We start from the raw sequence: 21823 nt of genomic DNA on the forward strand, positions 1-21823 counted from the left end.
AGGCAACTTAACATAATCTTAGTAGGGGAATATATGGCAAAAGAATACAATAAGTACAATCTGCACAGATCTAATAAAAGCTTAAAACTGAGTGTGAAGGGATGTCTAATATGGTGACCTCTCTAAAGAAAACACAAAAAGACTGAATAAAATCAACTATTTCCTGAAAATTCAAGGTAGATTATACTCTAACGGTTATACATATATCTTGGGAACCCCTCTTTGGTTACTGTCCACTACCCATTAAGCTTCAGTGAGCTGATGGAAGCCCACCTCCAAATAAATGAGCTGCTTAACCACCACTTAGTAAATGTACCTGATGTCCACAAGCAAGAGCCACTCAGTACTTTACTAAATTTAACTGATGAAAAGGAAGACTTCTTAAAAGGAACTTAGTAAAACTAGAGAGATGTTGAGTTTACCTTTAAAATGATAAAGAACAAGGCAACATTCTCCAGTTAAGAATAGCATGCCTTCCATTCCTCAGCCTTGATGCAGAGGGGAGGGGCTTAGTCCTGCCTCAACCTGATAAGCCAGGCTTCCTTGACTCCCCATGGGAAGCCTTACTCTCTCCAAGGAATGGATTGGGGGGCGGTAGTGGTGGAGTAGTGGGAGGAGGGGAGGGAGGAGGAACAGTGGTTGGTACGTAAAATGAAAAAACAAATAAATAAACTTTTAAAAAAAAGAATAGCATGCCTTTACCTTTAGGAAGCCAGAGAAAACTTAGCAGCACATGAGCAGCCATGAAAGGAAAAGGAAAACCAAGAGTTTGCTCTGTTCCCTTTGTTTTTAGTCAGAACCAACACACACCAAAATGACCAATACACAGTATCCTCAAAATGATAATTTTGATGAAGGCTTCCATACGCAAATGTTTTCTAACAAAACAAACACAATAAAAGTCTGGTATTTTCAGATCTTTCTGTTGCATCCTGTGGAAAGATGAGACTAGAACTCTTCCCTGGAGCTCAATTGCTCACCACATTTCTTGCTTAAAGTCAGAATTTTCCAGAAATGTCATACTACCCTGGAATAGAAATTCGCTAGAACAGAAGATACCACAGACCCCCCAGTGCAAAAGCTCCTTGGAAGGCTGAAATGATGTGTCCTATGCACTCATACTTTCCTATGGCTGGCATTAGTCTTTAGCTAATTTTGTCTTAAAGACTTGGCAGCAAGTATCCAGCTCTAAACGAGAACATCGAGCTACTCATGAAAGCAAGAAATTTGATTTCCAGGATCATGAAAGAGTACGCAACTCTCAAATATGATGTCAATTTGTGGCAACATAAGGGAATGTCATGTTTTTAAAGTCGTATTAAGTTAGACAGTAGTGAAGAAAAGTTGCAAATTTTGGTCAGTTTTGAAGCTTGATGACATCTGGGTGTGGAGGAGCAGCTTCTCTCCAGATCGTGACTCTACGTAATCAATGTGACAATTAAACTTTGTTCTTTTCATCTGCATTTATATTTGATTCCTTCATTTTTTTTATGTCTTCCTTTTAGAATTGGTTCTAGTAACTATCCCTTCCTCTTAGAACCAACCTCTCATAGTTATTCCTAAAAGCGGATATGACAAAGAACGAACAAAGAGTTAACCTGGAACAATGGCCTCTTAGCTTTTAATCAGTAAAATGCTGTGTGTCTCCGTAAATCAGGTCACTGGGTTGTCTGCCTTTCGCCTCTCTGATACAGCAAACATGGGACTGATCCTATCACTCCTCCTTGCAAGTGAAAATCTGGGCTCTGCAGCCTTCTTACAACCGCCTAGGCAATCACTCGGGGGAAGCGGGAGATGCCATGAGGGTGACCCAAGGCTGCATCCTGAAGCCAGTCCACAGCACCCTATAGGAAACCTGTGCTCTGTTCTTTAAAAATAGTCACACAGTGGCATGCAGCCTGACATGCCTTTGTTATTGGAGGCGACAATGAAATTTAAATTATCTGAGGGTGTTTCTTTGAAACCTCTCATGAACATATCAAGTGATGTCGGTGGCTATTGGCACAAAGCTGGAAGAGGTGGTGGAGCAGGATCCTATAGAAGGAGATGGTTTACAGTCACTGGAACTTTCAACAGACAAAACAAAACGTGTAAGCTGGTAGAGTTCCCAATTCATGTTACAAATAAAGACTGAGTAAATGAATGAAACCAAGTATTCTCTGCTCCTTTCCTCCCAAGACATTCATTTGTTGTATATAAATCTGTTTAATATTACATTATAAAAATAATACAGCAAGCTCTTAAAAACAAATATAAAATGTTAGGAAAATTGCTCAAACTATGAAGGTGTCCATTATTATTTGGATTTTTTTTTTAAAAGCCTGGTAATTGTGACAAGTAGAAAAAAAAGGCTGCCTCTGCCTCTGGATTTTTCTTATTTGTGACCTTTAAATTATTTAGCATGCAAAAAAGATTATTTGGAACACATGACACATGAAATGACCTTTAGCAAAGCTTAGGTCATTTTTTAGCTCCAACACAGAGGGGTCATTAGTAAGGACATGTTTGGAAAAAAAGAGGCAATTTAAGGCAATTTGGATGGTACAATAAGTTCAGCTTGCCTGAAATTAAAATTTATTTTTAAACATGATTCTTTGAGAGCTGAATTCACTTTTATCAATTAAAAAACCACACACAAAAGCCCTTGGCCAGACTTGGCCGGTGACTCCCTAGAATGTCTTTTGTGTACATAGGGAAGGGAAATCTGGAAACAGTATTAACAATGTAGAGCTTGTTCAAGAAATATAAAATAACAATTAGGAGAAAGCGCTCCTTCTCGTAATTAGAGAACCAGAGTTGTCTGATTAAAACCTATGAACCCTGTTTTGAACAAGGTTTGGAAACAATTATGTTGGGTCTCTCTTACCATGCACAGCCACAGAGGTTGTTTTGTTATTGGTTCCAGCAACATTACTGGCCACACAAGTATATTCGCCTCCATCCTGAAGCCGAACTCTTTCAATATGGAGGCTCCCATCGCTGCGTACAGTTATGTAAGGGTTTTGTACCAACTTTCAAAGGAATAATAAAAAAAAGTCATTTAGTTTTAATTAGAAAAGGCAAAATTTTGTCTAAGCATAAATCAGATGTTTGCTTTTCTCAACTGAATTATTAAATGTATTAGAGAGCAAATTGGGATTTTTAGCATCCTTCAATTAAAAAAAAATGATCAGCATAAAATGTCCCTAAGAATTTATCAGTCATATTCAATCCTGATACCTCTCCAGAATTATACCTTCCATTTGTTATCAGAGAGTTATGCACATCCCTGAAAGGGGATAAAGAGATACCACTGATCTGGTGTTTGTATCTGTTCTGCTACTCAGGAATCACATTTCACTGGTAGTTTTTTCTTTTAGATGAAACTGTTCTCTCCAGGAAGGTTTCATCAACCCCAAGCAAGCTCTTTGATATTTTGGTTCTGACACGTAGGCATTTATTTACACCAAGGGAGTACAACTTCATCTTAGCACCCATCCCTACCAGCTGCCAGGTTCAAACAGCAGTGGACACAGTATGACGCAGGAATCATGCCAGAGAAGGCTGACACGTGATTATTTCTAAACCTGTACCATTTTACACTAGTGCCCAGCTAGCTTCATCTCTAAGGGCATTTATTTGCCCACCAGGCATTCTGTTTTTCCTCAAATTTTTATGTAAATGTGAGTAAGCTTGTAATCCCTCATATGGAGGCAATTCACTTCTAATGAGTACTCCTAGAAGACAGTGAGTCTAGATTCTCCGGAAAACAGGGGAAGTGGTCTGAACTAGATGAAGTTCTGTCTCAATAAAGTACACATTTATGGACATTTTTCATAGAACTGAAATACTGCCCATATCCTATCCTAATTAAAAATTACATACTGACATTCAGTAATATGCTAGGGATCTACCTTCCTAAAATAATCCATCGAAAAAGAAATTTAAAGCTCAACATAAAAAAGAGTAGTAAAAGAATATTAATATTTAAAGTAATACTACTATTTCATAATGTTCTACACAGAATGGTACAAAATATTTAAGTACTGAGCAAATATTATTAGCTTAAATTTTTTACATATTCTGAATGCAGTTTATTAGTAACATTAAATTTAATGTGAAATTATAAAAATTATACTACCAATTATTTCTTAAAAATTAAAGCTTCAAATAATATAAATGGCATGAACATAGTAATAAAAAAGGAAAGCCCTTGGAGCTAGAGAGATGGATCAGCAGTTAAGAGCACTGCTCTTGCTGGGCGGCAGTGGAGCATGTCTTTAATCCCAGCACTCAGGAGGCAGAGCCAGGTAGATCACTGTGAGTTCGAGGCCAGCCTGGTCTACAGAGCAAGATCCAGGACAGCCACCAAAACTACATGGAGAAACCCTGTCTCAAAAAACAACAACAAAAAAAAGAGCACTGCTCTTGCAGAGGCAGCTGAATTTGGTTCTCAAAACCCATGTAAGGTGACTTCCAACTGCTTGGAAGTCTCTCTCCAGAGATCTGACACTTTCTTTTGGACTCTTAGACACACACACACACACACACACACACACACACACACACACACACACACACTAAATAAACAAACAAACAAACAAACAAAAATGAAATAAATATTTTCTTCAAGAAGAGCTCTGGTATACTTTTAAAACTTGTTTACATGTTTATGAAATCAAGCTTTCAGTGTTTGTGATGTAATTCCTTAATTCTTAGGAGAAAATAAACAAAAGGCATATATTACCATGGCTGAGTTCTTCATCCACCGCCGTTCTGGGATGGGATTTCCAGCCAACAGCGTACAAGGCAGAGTTAGCTGCTGTCCTTCAATAACATTGACCACAGAGGGGCTGATGCCAATAAGCGGGGCAACTACATCAAAGAAAGAACACTCAGCTTCATCCAAAAGGGGGGAGGGTGGGATTATTATAAGCAAGATGACTACAAATCACGTTGTTTAAAACTGGAGTTTTCAGGAACAGAACTTTAAAGTGAAAATGGAAAAGAGCTTGAATGTGGAAGGAACAGATCCATCTACGCAGAAGGAATCGGGGGAGCATAGGTGGTCCTGTAGAAATACCAAGAGGAAAGAGGAAAGCCTACATACAAAAGGCCAGCAATGTCAAGGCAAGATGCTTGCAGCTACACATCAGGATGGAGAGTGTCTGGGAGTGCTTGTGAGTGGAGACATGGAATCATCAGAACCCACTCTCATGGAAATAGCCAGAAACAGAAGAGACTAGGTACAAGAGGGAATCATCAGGAGCCTACCACAACGGCACAGGCAAGTTAAACCAAGGTGAATTTGCTGAGATGGAATAGTAAAGAAGCTTGGTAAAATTATGCTTTCCTAGAATTTAACAATAAAACAAAATATGAGAAATGACCACAAAATTCTTAACAGATACTACTCAAAAATGTAGGTATAGACAGATGAATGAAGACACACAGAAAATTCTATGAAACAGTATTAATGAGATACATGCAGTAAAGTATTTAAAATCACATTTAAGACTGTAATATTGAACTATATATACCAGGAAAAAAATCCAAGGAATAGATGTAGAAATATAAATTCAGTATGAGAATAAATGAATAGTTTAACCTGTCAGATATGACTACTCAATAAAATATATTGAATCAAATACTTCACAACTCATAAACACAATTCTATGTGGACTAAAGTGATAAACTTAAGTCAAAAGCCATCAAAAACACAATTTGTTTATGTGTGTGTGCACATGTTGTGTGTGTGTGTGTGTGTGTGTGTGTGTGTTTTAAAATGACCAAAAATGAAATAGAAGATGAGGATCCTGGAGCAGATGCTCTTTAAGTTATTTATAGTTGCAACATTGTATGAAATATGCCTTAGAGACACAGGGACACAAACCTCTACCTGGCTTTAGAATAAATAAAAACTGCCACATGCAAGGGATGACATCATCAACATCATCATCAACCTCAAAGAGGTCTGAAGCTTTTGAGGAACATCGCCTCTAGAAAGCTAATTCATCTTACCAAGTCCTGTCACTGTTACGGTTGCTTGGGACTGTATTTTTCCAAACTGGTTTTCAGCTTCACAGATATACGTTCCTTTATCACTTGCCCACAGATCTAGAGAGAAGAACGCATTTATTCACTCAGGAACATTATGAAACCTTGACAGTGCACCAGGGACGGTGCTGAGATCTGTGACAGAAATCACGAGAGCACCTTCTGGCCACTCCCTTCTAGGGAAGGAGACAGTGAACTCAGCCAACCCAGCAAGGTAGCAAATTCTCTATGAGCTTTATGTGATGAGCTGTGGGAGCACGGACAGGAATGACTGGATGATCATACGTGGGGGAGTTAGAAATTCACGGTGGAGGTAAGATCCTAAGTATAGTTTGAAGAGCATCTGGACATAAAGTCTCAACGACATGACTGCCCAAATGTGGGCTGAGAAGGGTGACACCAACCAACATGCCAGATTGGACAGAGAAGAGCCTATCAGGCCTCAACTGTACACAAAGAACCATTGGCACGTGAGGAAAGCTGGGAACAGGAGAGCTTCCAGGGAAGAGCACACCAACTGGCTGTCTAGTGCCAAATATCCATAAAGGCAACATTATATGCCCTGAACAGGTTATATTTAGGAATATATATGTATATCCATATACATACATGCATGCAATAAATTAGTTTTTTAAAAAAAAGGAGGCCATGAATTTGAGGGAGAGGGGAGAGGGATATATGGGGGGTGGGGTAGAGGGAGGAAAGGGAAGTGAGAAATGTCATAATTTAATTATACTCTCCAAATTTTTTTAAAAAATAAAAAGAGCAGGTAGAAGACAGGAAGAGCTGTCCACTCGTGGTAAATGATAAATCAAAAGCAGAGCTTGAAGAAAAGTAGGATCTGTTCAAAGAGTAGGAAGCTATGCCAGCCTGGGTACACTTACGCCATTTGTAGGGGACATGGTTTAGTTGCCCCAGTAGTGGACAGAAACTGTTTGCATTTAGGGAATAAAAAACTAGAGAGATAATACACAGAGTAGATTCATAGAGAAATAGTGTCCCAAGCCTGGCAAGAATTATGAAGGCTCCACTAGAAACGTGTAGATTTGAAATATATTTACAATCATGTAAGCCTAACTCCACATAAGGAGAAGACATAGCTATTCATCTAGCTAGAAAAACTACCAGATGATATATTCCACACTGAACTGTGGGGTTCTCAGTGAAGGGGTATAAACTCACATGCATGCTGTAGAGACACTGAGTTAAAAACACGTATTTTTAATACAAGTTGTTTTTCTCATCCTTCTTTTTATTGGATATTGATGTAATTTTTATTATGTCATCAGAACAAATGCATAGAATTGTTTTCCAATATCATGAGGAGCATCATGGAGGATGTGCAGCTAAAGACAGTATTGGGAGCAGTCAGGGTAGCATTAGTAACAGGCTGGGAGGCATGGTCAGGAGGATGAAGCCAAAGCCTTTCAAGTGTAGTTCTTAGCTTGTAAGCAATAAGGAAACCAAAATAAGGTTTGCAAATACAGGAATGATTTTAATCTGATGCATATTGTAACCAAGCTTGTCTAGTTTAATCTACTAGCAAAATATGAACATACATATTTGTACGTAATATAGCCTAGCCTGGTGGTACACAGTAGGCTGAGAAAAGAAGATCAAGGGTCAAAAGTCCTTCTGAGCTACCATACTGAATCTTTGTTTTAAAACAAGAAAAATAAAAAGCAAGCTAAGTAAAAACAAAAAATACATATGTAGAAAACAATGTGTGTATATGATATATAAACAAATGCACCAATACATATGCATACACACACACACAAGCACACAAGCACACACACACACACACACACACACACACACAAACACACACAAACATATACATCCTTTAACCTACTTGAAATAAAGAGAGCGCCTGTTCTCAGTTGGCTGATGGAACTAACTGAAAAGGGTCTTGAGAAAACTGGCATGTTGTCTAATCTTCGCCATTTGATCTTTGGCTCTGGATAACCCTGGACATAACAAGGTAATGTCACATTGGAGCCAATTTCCATGGACACATCAGCTGGTTCTTGTATGAAAACTGGAGGTGCTGGAAGACACAAAACACAAAACGTCACTGGTAGAGGATGTGGACACATTAAGAGTAAACCTTATTAAATTATCAATAGGTTGAATTTGAAACAAGTCATTATTCATGCAATATGGTAAATTTACCCAATAGTTATTCCTGTCTAACATATGATAGATGCATTTTTTTCTTTATGAATGGACATTTAGACTAGACACTCAGCTCTTGCCCTAGAGTTGTAGGTGATACAAAGATCATCTTAAAGAGAATTATTATAGAAATTTGTTTTCAATATGAGTATATATTGTAGTGCTCAAACCTTATACTCTCCTAAGTAAGTTGGCTTTATAAGGCAATATGATATTTCTGGTGTTTTTCAAGATCTCATTGGCTGGATTTTTTTTTTTTTTGTGTGTGTGTGTGTGTGTGTGTGTGTGTGTGTGTGTGTGTGTGTGTGAACAGAACTATTTTGTTTGTTTATTTATTTATTTAAATCCCAACCAAAATTTCCTTTTCCTCCCCTCTTCCCAGTTGACCACTCCCACCCCATCCACTCCTCCACTGTTTCTCTTCAGATACAGGTGGGTCTCCCATGGACATCAGCCAGCCATGGTATTTCAAGTCACAGTGAGACTAGACACCTCCTCTTCTATTAAGGCTGGATGAGGCAATCCAGTTGGGGGAATGGGTCCCAAAAGCAGGCAACACAGTCAGAGAGCCCCTTCTCCCACTGTTCCGAGTCTCACACGAAAACCAAGTTGCGCAACTGTCACATATATGTAGAGGGCCTACGTCACTCCCCTGCAGGCTCCCTGGTTGTCAGCTCAGTCTCTGTGAGCCCCTATGAGTGCAGGTTAGTTGGTTCTGTGGGTCTTCTTGTGGTACCCTTGACATCACTGGCTCCTACAATCCTTCCTCCCCCTCTTCCACAGGATTCCCTGAGCTCCACCTCATGTTTGGCGGTGGGTCTCTGTATCTGTTTCCATCAGTTGCTGGATGAAGCTTCTCTGATGACAACTGGACTAGGTACCTGTCATGTTTATTTTTCTGGGCCTGGGTTATATCTCTCAGGATGAACTTTTCTAATTTCATCCATTTGCCAGAAAATTTCCTGATGTCATTGTTTTTAGCAGCTGAGTAATACTCCATTGTGTAAATGTGTCACATTTTCTTTATGTATTCTTTAGTGGAGGGGTATCTAGGTTGCTTCTAGTTTGGGGCTATTATGAATAAAGCTGCTGTGAACATAGCTGTGCAAGTGTCTGTGTGGTATGGTGGAGTGTTCTTTGGGTACATGCCCAGGAGTGGTATGTTGGCTAGATTTTTAAATAAATTTAATTTGTACCAAAGTATTTCTTTACTAATCTCAATCTGACACACCAACGGCATTTATTCCTGAAGTGTAGCAGTGTTTGGTATCATATCCTTGCCCCATATATCTCACATTTTTAAGTCAGAGAAATTTAGTTTGAGAATCAATAATGTAAGTTAAAATAGCAGAACACATTTATTTGGTAAAGAGAGAATAGTAAGTACTTGGCATCTTGAGGAGAATTGAGACATATAAAGAAATCTATAGATTTACATAATTCTGGTAACTAGGGAAACTGAGGAAGAGCTGGAAAAACATGAAGGGCACACTTAAGAAAATGCAGGACTGCAATACAGAAAGGATACTGTTGGGAACCACTCAGGGATGAGACTCTCAGAAGCTTATGAATAACAATGCTTGAGACATCAGATAAGAATAAATACATGCGATTCTGTTAGAAGCAGTGGGAGAAACCTACTCATGTAAAATTCTAAGAGATGGTACATTGGAAGTCAAGCATATGTCCAGGTGTGCAATGGCAACAGCTGTCATTTTCAGAGCAAAGTCTTCTGTCAAATAATTTCAATTGTTTTCAGTCTTCAGAATGACCCCACTCTGGTTTTACATATGAAGAAACTTAGTTGATGTGCTAAGTGCTACGTGGAGTTGTGGCACAGCCATATCTGAACAGAATGACAGAAGTCAAAAAGCCAGAACAGCTGTTTGACAAAGATCCAGCAGCACTGAGCTGTATGATGGCTGCCATGCCACCTTTGGTTTTCATCTCCACCCATTGCATACTTGGGACACTTTTAATACTTGTACAATTTGGGGATATTAGATTGATGAAAAATTCCTTATAAATCATTTATGCCTTCTCCCAGGAGTACTGCTTCTAAGCTTCCTAGAAAAGTCCTGAACATACTATTCCCCCTGCTTTTAGAGAGATATCCTTATCTACATGAAGGTCTTCCTTATGCCTTGGAGGTTGTGACAAACAAAGAAGCCAGAGGTCTCTTCATGAGGCTAAGATACATTCTTGAAACATCTGTCCCTGTACTTACACAGGAACAAGATATTCAAAACAAAGTAAACTTAAAAATGTCAACAAAATTCAGTGGGCTAGAGGAGTTGGCCACAGTTCAGATTATAAGCCTCTTTCCACGATATACATTATGTGGCATACAACTCTGCCCTATATAGAGACATACTGATGATCAAAGTATGGAGTGGAAAGATGATAAAAGTATGAGATTTCAGGACCTCCCTCTCTTAGAAAAGTTAGCTCATACAGAGCCACTGTAATGTCATATGACCAAGGAACAACAGAATGCCAGAATTAGACATATAGACAAATTTTATAAAGATATAAATGTGAACATTGATTATACTATGCCAGAATTTGAATAATAACTGCAGCAGCTTTGGCCTGAGGATTTTTCCTGGGCACTCTGACCATTAAGAGTTAATAATACACTGCTTGGGACATGGCAAAATGCCCAGGATAGTTGAAGATTTTTGTTTTGGTCTAGTGTTCTTGAAGCAACCAAAGCAACCAGCCTGAGAAAAGGCTGTCGTACACCTCTAGATTCTTAAAAATTGGGTTATGGGGTTAATGATTAAGAATGATAACTCTGTTTATTAATGATGTCAAAACTTGAGGAAAAATGATTGGAAATTATCTCTGTTCTGTCATAGTTTATTAATAATGACTAAAAGATAAGCAAAAGGAAGTGAAACACATATCCAAAAACAAAAATGATATGATCTATTTTTTGGAACATTATGGATGTATCCCTGCTTACTAAATTCAGTATAAATAAAGAAACACTCTAGCTGCTAGTTAGTCAGGCTGCAAGATTCTCCCGACCACCATGGCCTGGCTCATTTCCTTCCCCCACCAACTCCTTACACCCTCTGCAGGACCCATCCACCACTGGGGATGGCTCTCAGCAGAGTTGAATGAGGAAGATAGGGTTAAAAAGCTAGTTTCCATTTCAGGGTCATAATCCTTTGTCATTTTATCGACCTCTCATTCTCTATGTGTTTTAATAATTATGCGTGGACATACTGGCTAGCAGTCTCATTTTAAAAAGATGATGTGGAAATTGCTTCCTTCCTTCTCATCCCACATCTGCAGATTGGATGTGCAGCTGTCTTCCACCAGTGTTGGTGCTCTTATTTTAGCCTGGAATCAGCCGCCTCTCACTCTGCAGCTTTGTTTCCGTTACTTCCTACACTACACTCTGGAAATCAGGAATCCTTGCTCTTCTTCAAGTAAGAGCCAACCTTTCTCACTGGAGAACTTGTGTTATTACCTCCCCTTCAAGGGTAATGTCTGATGTTGAAATACTGACAACCCTTTAACTCAGTTTCCAAAAGACACTCCTCTATGATGTCATCCCTTGTCATCATAAATGGGCATCATGGCTTCCCTCTTACAAATTTAATACACCCCTCTCTATCAGACCCATGAAATTCTCCAAATACAAACTATTACTTGATTATCTGTTGCTTTGTTTTCCAGACAGCCTATGTTTACAACCGTAATTTTATCTTTTAACAGCAGCTAATATATTACATGGTACATTGTGTGTGGCCAATGGACACTAGTGAATGAATTCAGTCAGTGTGAAAAGCTATAGTAATAATTCAGACTTGGGTGTATGTGTACAAATGTTCATATGATGGAATACCTCAACCCAGTACATTTGAACTTGCACTTTTGAAAGAAACATGACAATCTCAAAAGCCCTCTTACTTACAAAATGTTAGATGAAAACCTCAGTTGAAAATATGCTCTGAGAAAAGAATGGTTTAGTATCTGTAGATGTTTTTTCTTAATTCACATACATAGGAATTCAACTAAAAATGACAAATAACCATTTTAAATAAAGTTAATAAATTAACTCATTGCTTACTTATTTCATTTCTAAACTTTGGTTACTTTTTTTCCTAGAGTAAATGTAGTCAATTAATCTTAAACATGAAGCTTGCTGGGGCATGGTGATACACTCAAGAGGCAGAGGTAGAGGGATCCCTGTGAGTTCAAGGCCAGAATATTCTAATAGTTTCAGGCCAGCCAGAGCTACATAATGAGAACCTGCCTCAAATAATAATAATAATAATAATAATAATAATAATAATAATAATATTCTAAAATATATTTTCTAGAGAAAAGGAAATTAAGTATAAAATCTCAATATGTGCTAGGCTCAGATTTTGGGAAGATAAATATATCAATGGACAGAAAATATATTTAAAAACAGTAAAAAAAAATGTGTTGGAATTTTGATGGGGATTGCATTGAATCTATAGATTGCTTTTGGTAGGGTGGCCATTTTTACTATGTTAATCCTACTGATCCATGAGCATGGGAGGTCTTTCCATCATCTAATATCTGCTTTAATTTTCTTCTTCAAAAGCTTGAGGCTTTTCTCATATAGGTCATTTACTTGCTTAGTTAGAGTTACCCCAAGATATTCTATATTTGTGGCTTATTGTGGAAGGTGTTGTTTCCCTGATTTCTTTCTCAGCCCATTTGTCATTTGTATATAGGAGGGTTACTGATCTTTTTGTGTTCATCTTGTATCCAGCCATTTCACTGAGGGCGTTTATCAGCTGTAGGAGCTCCCTTGTAGAATTTTTGGAGTCGTTTATGTATACTATCCTATCATCTGCAAATATCGACACTTTGACATCTTCCTTTCCAATTTATGTCCCCTTGGTTTCCTTTAGTTGTCTTATTTCTCTATCAAGAACTCCAGGTATTATACTGAATAGATATGAAGAAAGTAGACAGCCTGTCTTGTTCCTGATTTTAATGGAATTGTTTTGAGTTTTTCTCTTTACAGACCTTGAAAGAATAAGACTGAACTTCATATAGACAACCAAAAACCCAGGATATCTAAAACAACCCTATACAATAAAAGAACTTCAGGAGGTATCATCATTCCTGATTTCAAGCTGTAGTTAAACACACACACACACACACACACACACACACACACACACACACACACACCTATAAAAAACTGTGAAAAGAACTGTAGTTTTTTTTTTTTTAAAAAGCATAGTATTGGCAAAAAACCAGACACGTTGATCAATGGAATTGAAACAAACACGTTGATCAGTGGAATTGAATCAAAGACCCAGACATTAATCCACATACGTATGGACACTTGATTTTTTTATAAAGAAGCCAGAAATATACAATGGAAAAAAAGAAAGAATCTTCAACAAATGGTGCTGGTCTAACTGAATATCTGCATGTAGAAGAACGCAAATAGATCCATATCTATCACCCTGCACAAAACTCAAGTTCAAGTGGATCAAAGACCTCAACATAAAACCAGATACACTGAACTTGATAGAAGAGAAAGTAGGGAATAGCCTTGAACACATTGGGACAGGAGACAACAATCTGAACAGAACATCAATAGTGCAGGCACTAAAATCAACAATTAATAAATGGGACCTCATGAAACTGAAAAACTTTTGTAAGGCTAAGGACACCATCAATAGGACAAAAAAAGCAGCCCACAGAATGGGAAAAGATCTTCACCAACTCCACATCTGACATAGGGCCAATGTCCAAGTATATAAAGAACTCAAGAAACTAGACATCAAACAAAATAATCCAATTTAAAAAAGGGGGTACAGTTCTAAACAGAGAATTCTCAACAGAGGCATCTCAAATGGTGGAAACAAAGAAGTGTTCAACATCCTTAGCCATCAAAACAACTTTGAGATTCTGAAATCTTAAACCTGTCAGAATAGCTAAGATCAAAAACACAAGAGACATCTCATGCTGCTGAGGATGTGGAGCAAGGAGAACACTCCTCCATTGCTGGTAGGACTACAAACCAGTACAGTTACTATGGAAATCAATATGGCAGTTTCTCAGAAAAGACCCAATTCCACTCCTGGGCATATATCCAAAAGATGCTCCATCTTATCACAAGGACACTTGCTCAACTATGTTCATAGTAGCTTTATTCATAATAGCCAGAAACTGGAAACAACCTAGATGCCCATCAATTGAAAAAAGGATAAATAAATTGTGGTACATTTACACAATGTAGTATTATTCAGCTGTTAAAACCAATAACATCATGAAATTTTCAGGAAAATGGATGGAACTTGAAAAAAAAATCATCCTGAGTAAGATAACCCAGACACAAAAAGACAGACATGGTCTGTACTCACTTATAAATGGATATTAGCTGTAATGTAAAAGATAATCATGCTACATTCCACAGACCCAGAGAGGCTAAGCAACAAGGCTTAAAGGGAGACACAAGGATCTCTTTGGGAAGGGGAAAGAAAATAGATTCACAGGTAGACTGGAAGCAGGTGGGGTTGGGAAGAGGAGGAAGCAAGTGGTGGGGGAGGGAGAAAATACTGGGGAAAATGACTGGAATTGGGGGCCATTTCAGCAGTAAGGTGGAAACCTAGTGCAATAGAAACTCCATGGAATCTATGAGAGTAACCCTAGCAAAGACTCCTAGAAATGGGGGACATGGATCAGCCATCTTCTGTAACCAGGCAAGGCCTCAAGCAGAGGGATTGGGATATCAACCCAGACACAAAACTTCCACCTAAAGTTTGTATGTGGAGTGTTCTGGGACTGAAGCTTAGCAGAATCCTCATCAGAAAGACTAGAGACTTCACCCAGAAACTGATGGGAGCAATGTGGTGGTATTGTGTTCCCCAAAATATTGTGCACCCTAATAAATTTATCTGGTGTCAGAGACAGAACAACCACTAGATACAAAGGCTAGAAAATGGTGGCACTCACACCTTTAATCCTAGCACTCCAGAGGTAGAAATCCCTCTGGATCTCTGTGAGTTCAAGGCCACATTGGAAACAGCCAGGCATGATGACACATGCCTTTAATCCCAGAAAGCGAGCCTTTAATCCCAGGGAGTGGTGGTAGAAAGCAGAAAGGTATATAAGGTGTGAGGACCAGAAACTGGAAGCATTTGGCTGGTTAAGCTTTCAGGCTTTCAAGAAGCACAGTTCAGCTGAGAGCCATTTGGATACGAGGACACGGAGGCTTCCAGTCTGAGGAAACAAGATCAGCTGAGAAGTTTGCCAGGTGAGGTTAGCTGTGGCTTGTTCTACCTCTCTGACCTTCCAGTATTCACCCCAATAACTGGATTCAGGTTTGATTTTATTAGTAAGAACTTTTAAGACTCCTGCTACAGGAGCAGATGCAGAGTCCCACAGCCAAACATTAGGCAGAGCTTGGGGAATCCTAAAGATGAGAAGGAGAAAGGGGGCGGGGGAGAATAGGAAGAATCAAAAGGGTCAGGAAAACCAGGAGAACATGACCCACAGAATCAATTGACTGGGACTCATGGGGACTCACAGAGATCAAGGAGCCTGTAGGGGTCTCACCTAGGTCCTCTGCATATATGTTATGGTGAAGTAGTTCGGTATTCTTGGGGGACTCCTAACAGGGGAACAGGGCCAGTTTCTGAGTCTTATGCCTTCTTATGAGACCCTTTTCCTCCTACTGGGTTACCTTGTCCAGACTTGATGTGATGGTATTTATCTGGTTTTATTATAGTATATCATGTATGCCATGTTTGGTTGATGTCCCTGGGAAGCCTGCTCTTTTCTGAGGGGAGATGGAGGGGGCATGGATCTGGGGAAGAGGGGAAGTGAGAGGGGAGACTGGAGGGAAGGAAGGGAGGGGAAATTGTGGTAGGCATGGACTATATGAGAGAAAAATTTTTTAAAAATGTAGAAGACTGAAATCCCCCAAGGAAGATTTCCTTTTACTGAAATGTTAAAATATAATTATCAACGAAAAGTGATACACTGGCATGTTCAGAAGTAATAGAGGGAGGGAATCTGGAGTCAGAACAGAAAAGCTAACTCAAGTTACACCCACAAACCTAATCAAGATGGGAGAAGTCATGCATTGCAAAGCAGATTCTCGAACAGCATCAGGCACAAGACATCAGAGCAGGGAACGCAAGCGCCGCTGAATCTCAAAACAAGAGGGAAACGAGAAAACCAGGCCTGAGAGAGCAGCCAGCACAACGTCCACCGCACACAAACTTCCAAAATGAAGCTAGCTGAGCCAAGAAGATTGAAATACTTCCTCCTCCTGACTGTGGCCAACACAGCCTCCAAGTGAGGTGTTCTGGGTGAGTTGTGACTAGATGAGCGAAACTAGAGCCCAGGAGAGCAGTAGTGACCGGCTGACAGTACACATGGCGCTTCTCTAGAAGAGACAGTGTAACTTCAAAGGGCAAGGAGCCACGGAGTGGTTTCGAAGGGCGGTTCTGCTGTTTTTAGTCTGTGATCTTGGGAACGTCATTTCACCCCTCTCCCTGGTTTTAGTTCCTCAAAGAACATCAAGGAAAGACAGTATTTCACAGTTCAAGTTGTCAAAAGAGATGATCTTTACTAATAATGTCGCATGAAATAACTACCTCAATACTAACTGTATGAAACATGCAAATTACAGAGTTAACTTATTAGATCTTAGTGCTGGAGTCTGATATTTGCATCTGATTTCACTTTTGATCCTTCATATAGTCTCTTAGGAAAATGTTTGATCCCTGGTGATTCCCTAAACATCTGTGAAGCTCATTGAGCTATGCTTGGGGGGGGGGGGGGGTAACACCACAGTGCAGTTTATTGTCTGTAGAGATAACTCTAGCTGTGCAGACTCATTGTTTCAAAAATAAAGAAGTCATAAACCAATTTGCCATCTTGTGGTAAACACTATTCTGAATTATTTTCTTTAACCCCCAAGACAGTTAAATACATATTCCCTCTGTGGCAACTCTTGCATTATGTCAGTCAGAGATTTTTCTTTCCCCAAATGACTAGACACATTGCTTTGGTTCCACCAAACCACAAGACACAAAACCACAGTCTAAGACTCAAACCCTGTGTGGTGTGGAATGCTGAAAAAAAATTACTGCCAGGCCAACATTTTGTTTGATGTTTCCAATTCCCTCTTCTTCCAAATGACTTCACAAATCACTACCCCCCTTTTCCAGGGATGAAAAGCATTGGTAACTTTCCCTGTTGACCTGAAATGTCTATAACTTAAAGCCATGATAATGAGAAACAGGAAAAAGGGTGCTCACTACAAGAAGCTCAAACTCAAGAACAGATTAAACAGTCCTTTTGTTATTTTTTGATCTAGTACTGCTGCTGTGAGGTAATGGGTCCACAAAAACAATCACAAAGCCAAATAGCTACATGATATGGATGAAAGCAGGGTTTTGTTCTTAAGTCACAAGCAACTCAGAAATATGCCCAATAATTTTGGAACTCGAATGAATAATTTTATGCACTACTAAGCTTAGTATTTGTCTCCTAATTTGACTAAAAAGGAGTCAAATGAAGAAAATGAGTTTCATATTAAAAGCCCAAAGTCTAATCTTGGGGACTGAGTCATTTTATGTAGGCATTCCAATATCATTTTTTAGACTCAAAGAAAGAAAATAATTATGACATACATGATATATGTTGCATTTAGCAGTCCCATAGGTAATAGTTAATATGCTGGGTGTATGTAAGTGATAACATCTCATTTCATCTTTTCAATTCACCTGCAAAGTAAATGCCATTTATATCTATAAAATAAGGAAAGCCAAGGGGACAACCTATTTTCTCTCAAGTGCCTATTTTCTTAACCACTGTGTTAATTCTGGAGAAAGTTTCAGTCCATGGTGTGTTTTCATTTAAGACTCATACTGGAAACCACAATCATCTCTACAACCATGGTTTGTAGCATGTACACAGTACATCTGCTCCCATATGTAACCATGGTCTCCCATGAGCAGGTCAGTCTACTCACACCTTATGAGCTGCTCTAGGAAAGATATAATGAAGAATCAGAATATTATGGTACATCAGAATCACAATGATGCCAACGTCACTCTTATGTGCCAGCTGTTAGCAATGGTCAATGTCACAGCAAGCAGATGACTTGTTTCTGTTGATGGTTCATTCAGAGTGATCACTGGGATCAAGACTGAGAAGCTCTTTGCTTTAGAAGAGTCATGAACGGTGAGGATCTTGAATACAATGGAGCCAAATCAAAGTTGAGTTACACGTAAAGAGTGACATATCAAAAGAAGATACTTGTGGGGAAGTTTCTGGTTATGGTTGATCTTCCCTGTCAACGTAACTGGATTTTCAAGCACTTGGGTATGTCTGAGGATGTTTCCAGAGGGTTATACCTGAGGAGGTTAGACCCATTCTGAAGGTGCATGGCACTGTCCTGTGGACTTGGGTCTCAGACTGAATAGAAAGGGACAAAGCAAGCTCAGTGCCAGGACTCGTCTGTCACTACTTCCTGACAGCAGACACTCTGAGATCAGCCACCTCAGCACTCCTTCTGCTGTGTCTCTTCTGCTGTAATAGACTGTGGATGCTCAAACTGGAGGAAATGAACTCATTCTACCTCCAGATATTTTTTCAAGTATTTTGTCATAGTAATGAGAAAAGTCACTAATGTATCACCACAAGACACCAAGAACAGATATCACTAGCCTTTATATATGGTGCATTGCTGGACAGTAGAGAGGATCTAGAAAATGTAGAAGCACAAAAATGATTAAGAAGGAAACAGTCGGTAAGCAAGGAGTACATATGTGATCCTCAGACTTTCTCAACCATTGGTAATGTTTCTAAGGGATCACTATTCTATTACTAGGAAAAGTTACTGAGGCCATTTCTCTGCCCCTATAGAGCTAGAACGTGTAAAAGAATGCTGTGGGAATATAAAACATCTCCATGGGAAGCAGGGAGAGACAGAACAGGAAGGTGCCAAGAATTGGAACTTTACCCTTACTGTGTTTCTTAAAAACAAGAATTATGTATCTAATGGCCTCCCTTACTTGAGTCTTATATTTCCAAAATCATTAGTACAGTTGAAAATCTTCCAGGAGAATCAGAGAGCCCCTCCACCCAACAGTTCCAACCTTATTTCCAAGGTATTTATCTTAATAATAACACAGTTCAGTTATTGTTAAAACACCATCCTGGACATCTTGCACCACCCTGGACCATTTACAGTATTCTATATTAAAATTTCAGGGCATATTCAGCAAGAATATGTGTTCAACAAAGAGCTAAGGGCAAGGGACCAGGATCACAACAGGTCTCAGGAGGGAAGAAAATTAGTTTCCATGAAACAAAATATCAAGCACATAGGGCCATAATTTTCACTTAAAGGCTTAAGATAATGGAACTAAAATGGTTTGTAAAAGATTCATTTTTCTTCACTTGTGTTTAAAAAAGCAGTTTGAGCATGACAAAAAAGTTCTTGTATGTAATATACAGAAAAGAAAATATAATTTAATGACATTCTATACTTATAAGTTTGAAGAGATGTAAATATTTAATTATCTGTGAAAATTAAGCTGCCACATCCTTTTCCATGAAAAACAAGTTCTGTTTTATTTCTAGTTTTACCACACTGTGTAGAGAATGTTTTTCGTTTTGTGTTATTTTTCTAAAGAGACGTGAAATAGATGATGAAGTGAGAATCAAACTTCCTGAGAACACAAATACAGTTGTCATGCACACACTGCATCTTCCATGGTGATTGACATTCATTTGTAGTTAGTACTTTATTTCAGACCCTGGGGAGTGACTCCTAGTGGACTTTTGAAACTAAAACAAAAGAATAATCTGTTACCTTTGCTGTCATCAACATCTCTAGATTATGGTCTAGGGCCAAACTCTACTTTCTGGCCTCCAGATGTTAATAATTGGGAATCTGATGGTAGAATGGATGACTACTGACAGAAAAATGGCAATAGATGACACATATGGGTGAAGCCTACAGTCTCTGAGGTCAGATAACTTGCAGTCAAATACCCAGGCTCTGCCCCTCCCTAGCTTTTCGGCCCTGGTCAAGTGGCTCAGCTTATAGAAGCTCAGTGTTCTTATACTTGTATAAGACATAACTGTAGCATCTCCTCTTATTGGGGTTGTGAAAGTTTAATGGGATATCCCATAAAACATTCTTGGCACAATGAATGGTACATTGGAAGCTCCTAGGAACTGCTAACCACTGTTATGATGTTAGTCATCTGAAATGCCCATGCTGGATTTGCCATTCTGACAAATATTTAGACCAAATTGTTTCACAGTTGATCAACATGGAAAATAACAACTCAGTGTCAGAAAAAAAAAATGCAACCAATGGACATGAAAGCTTACAGCCTACATCCAGAGTTAGTCTGCCTGTTGCTCTTCCAGCATCATTGATGGCTGCACAGGTATAATCACCAGCATCCAGATCTTGTGTTTCTTGAATCTTCAAAAGTCCCATGAGAGGGTCGATACTGAGGAATGTTGAGGGCCTCAATTCAAGATCTCCTAAATCAAAACAATGGGAAGAATATTAAATACAGAATTTTTTACATGGTTTACACTGCCACTGATATGATTTTGAAATTTCTGAATAAGAATGATTGCAATGTTTCAAATGCCAGTTGCACAACAGATATGCTTTACTGGAACCCGGACCTGTAATGAACTGTATACAGCTGCTTCCTCCATCCATTGACATCCAAATAAGATTGAGCTCTTGGGAGCTACATCGAAAGCTGGGGTAGGCTTAAAACCTAAACAGTGGCTTTGCTCAGGAAGAGTGGGGCTAGGAAGGTGAGGGCTGATGAGAGGCTTCTATTATTATTGTGGCATGAGGCATTTCAGTGATCTTGGAAGTGCTTGAGGTATCAAAGGTATTAGCTTGATTCTTTATTGAATGACATCAGTTATAGTTTGTCTTGTGATAAGTCTAAACTGGCTGAGAAATTCATATGAATGGCCAAGGAAGAGGGCTGGTTGGAAAAGGTAGGTGAAAGTTTGCTGAGAGAATAGAAAGAATAGCTTATATTTGTCTCTTGGGTTACCTCAGCTAAAATCTCATTCATTAAAAATTTGAATTTGAAGTAATAGTGTGTTTGGAGGAAGCAGATAGGGATCTCGGTGCAAGGACAGGATGAACCAAGAAAGACTAGTTACATCTGGATTGCCTCTATATGTGGTATGTTCCAACAGAGCCTCTGATCCTCCAAGCACCACTTATTATAGAAGGAGATAACACCTCAAAGAGTCATAAGGAAGATTATGCATGCATCTCCTGTGCTTTCCATCTCCCAAATGGTCTTACAGCCAAAGAATGAAAATAACTACAATGACCAGTAGATTTAAAAAGCACATAGCATTGGATATATAATGTCACTTAGTGCATTTTTTGTTTCATTTGTTGTATTAAGGATGATACAAAGTACGTGAGGATCTTAAAATCCCTCAGAAGGTTTGGTGGCCCTTGATCTTAGGGTTTAATGACATTCCCCAAATCTGAAAGTTGCTTTCTAAAATGTCACACATCAGTCATGTACCCTGGAACTGAAGATCACATACACAACTCTTGCTTTAAATAGGCAAAGAG

At 38.9% G+C, this 21823-nt stretch overlaps 1 protein-coding gene across 3 annotated transcripts in view; it reads right to left on the reverse strand.

Annotated features, from left to right (window-relative positions):
- The window catches only part of Hmcn1 (hemicentin 1), a 442580-nt gene that overhangs the window by 198402 nt on the left and 222355 nt on the right, over positions 1-21823 (reverse strand). For 2 of the 3 annotated variants that reach the window (XM_052737150.1, XM_052737149.1), the window contains exons 15-19: positions 20584-20742; positions 7892-8086; positions 6001-6096; positions 4727-4854; positions 2867-3011 (exon numbers count right to left, since the gene is read on the reverse strand). In XM_052737150.1, coding sequence (XP_052593110.1) covers positions 2867-3011; positions 4727-4854; positions 6001-6096; positions 7892-8086; positions 20584-20742 — 723 coding nt within the window. The other variant, XM_052737151.1, reaches the window with a different exon arrangement.

The sequence above is a fragment of the Peromyscus californicus genome, unplaced genomic scaffold (genome assembly GCF_007827085.1).
Source record: "Peromyscus californicus insignis strain IS unplaced genomic scaffold, ASM782708v3 Scaffold_14__1_contigs__length_90479793_seg_2, whole genome shotgun sequence".
NCBI lineage: Eukaryota > Metazoa > Chordata > Mammalia > Rodentia > Cricetidae > Peromyscus > Peromyscus californicus.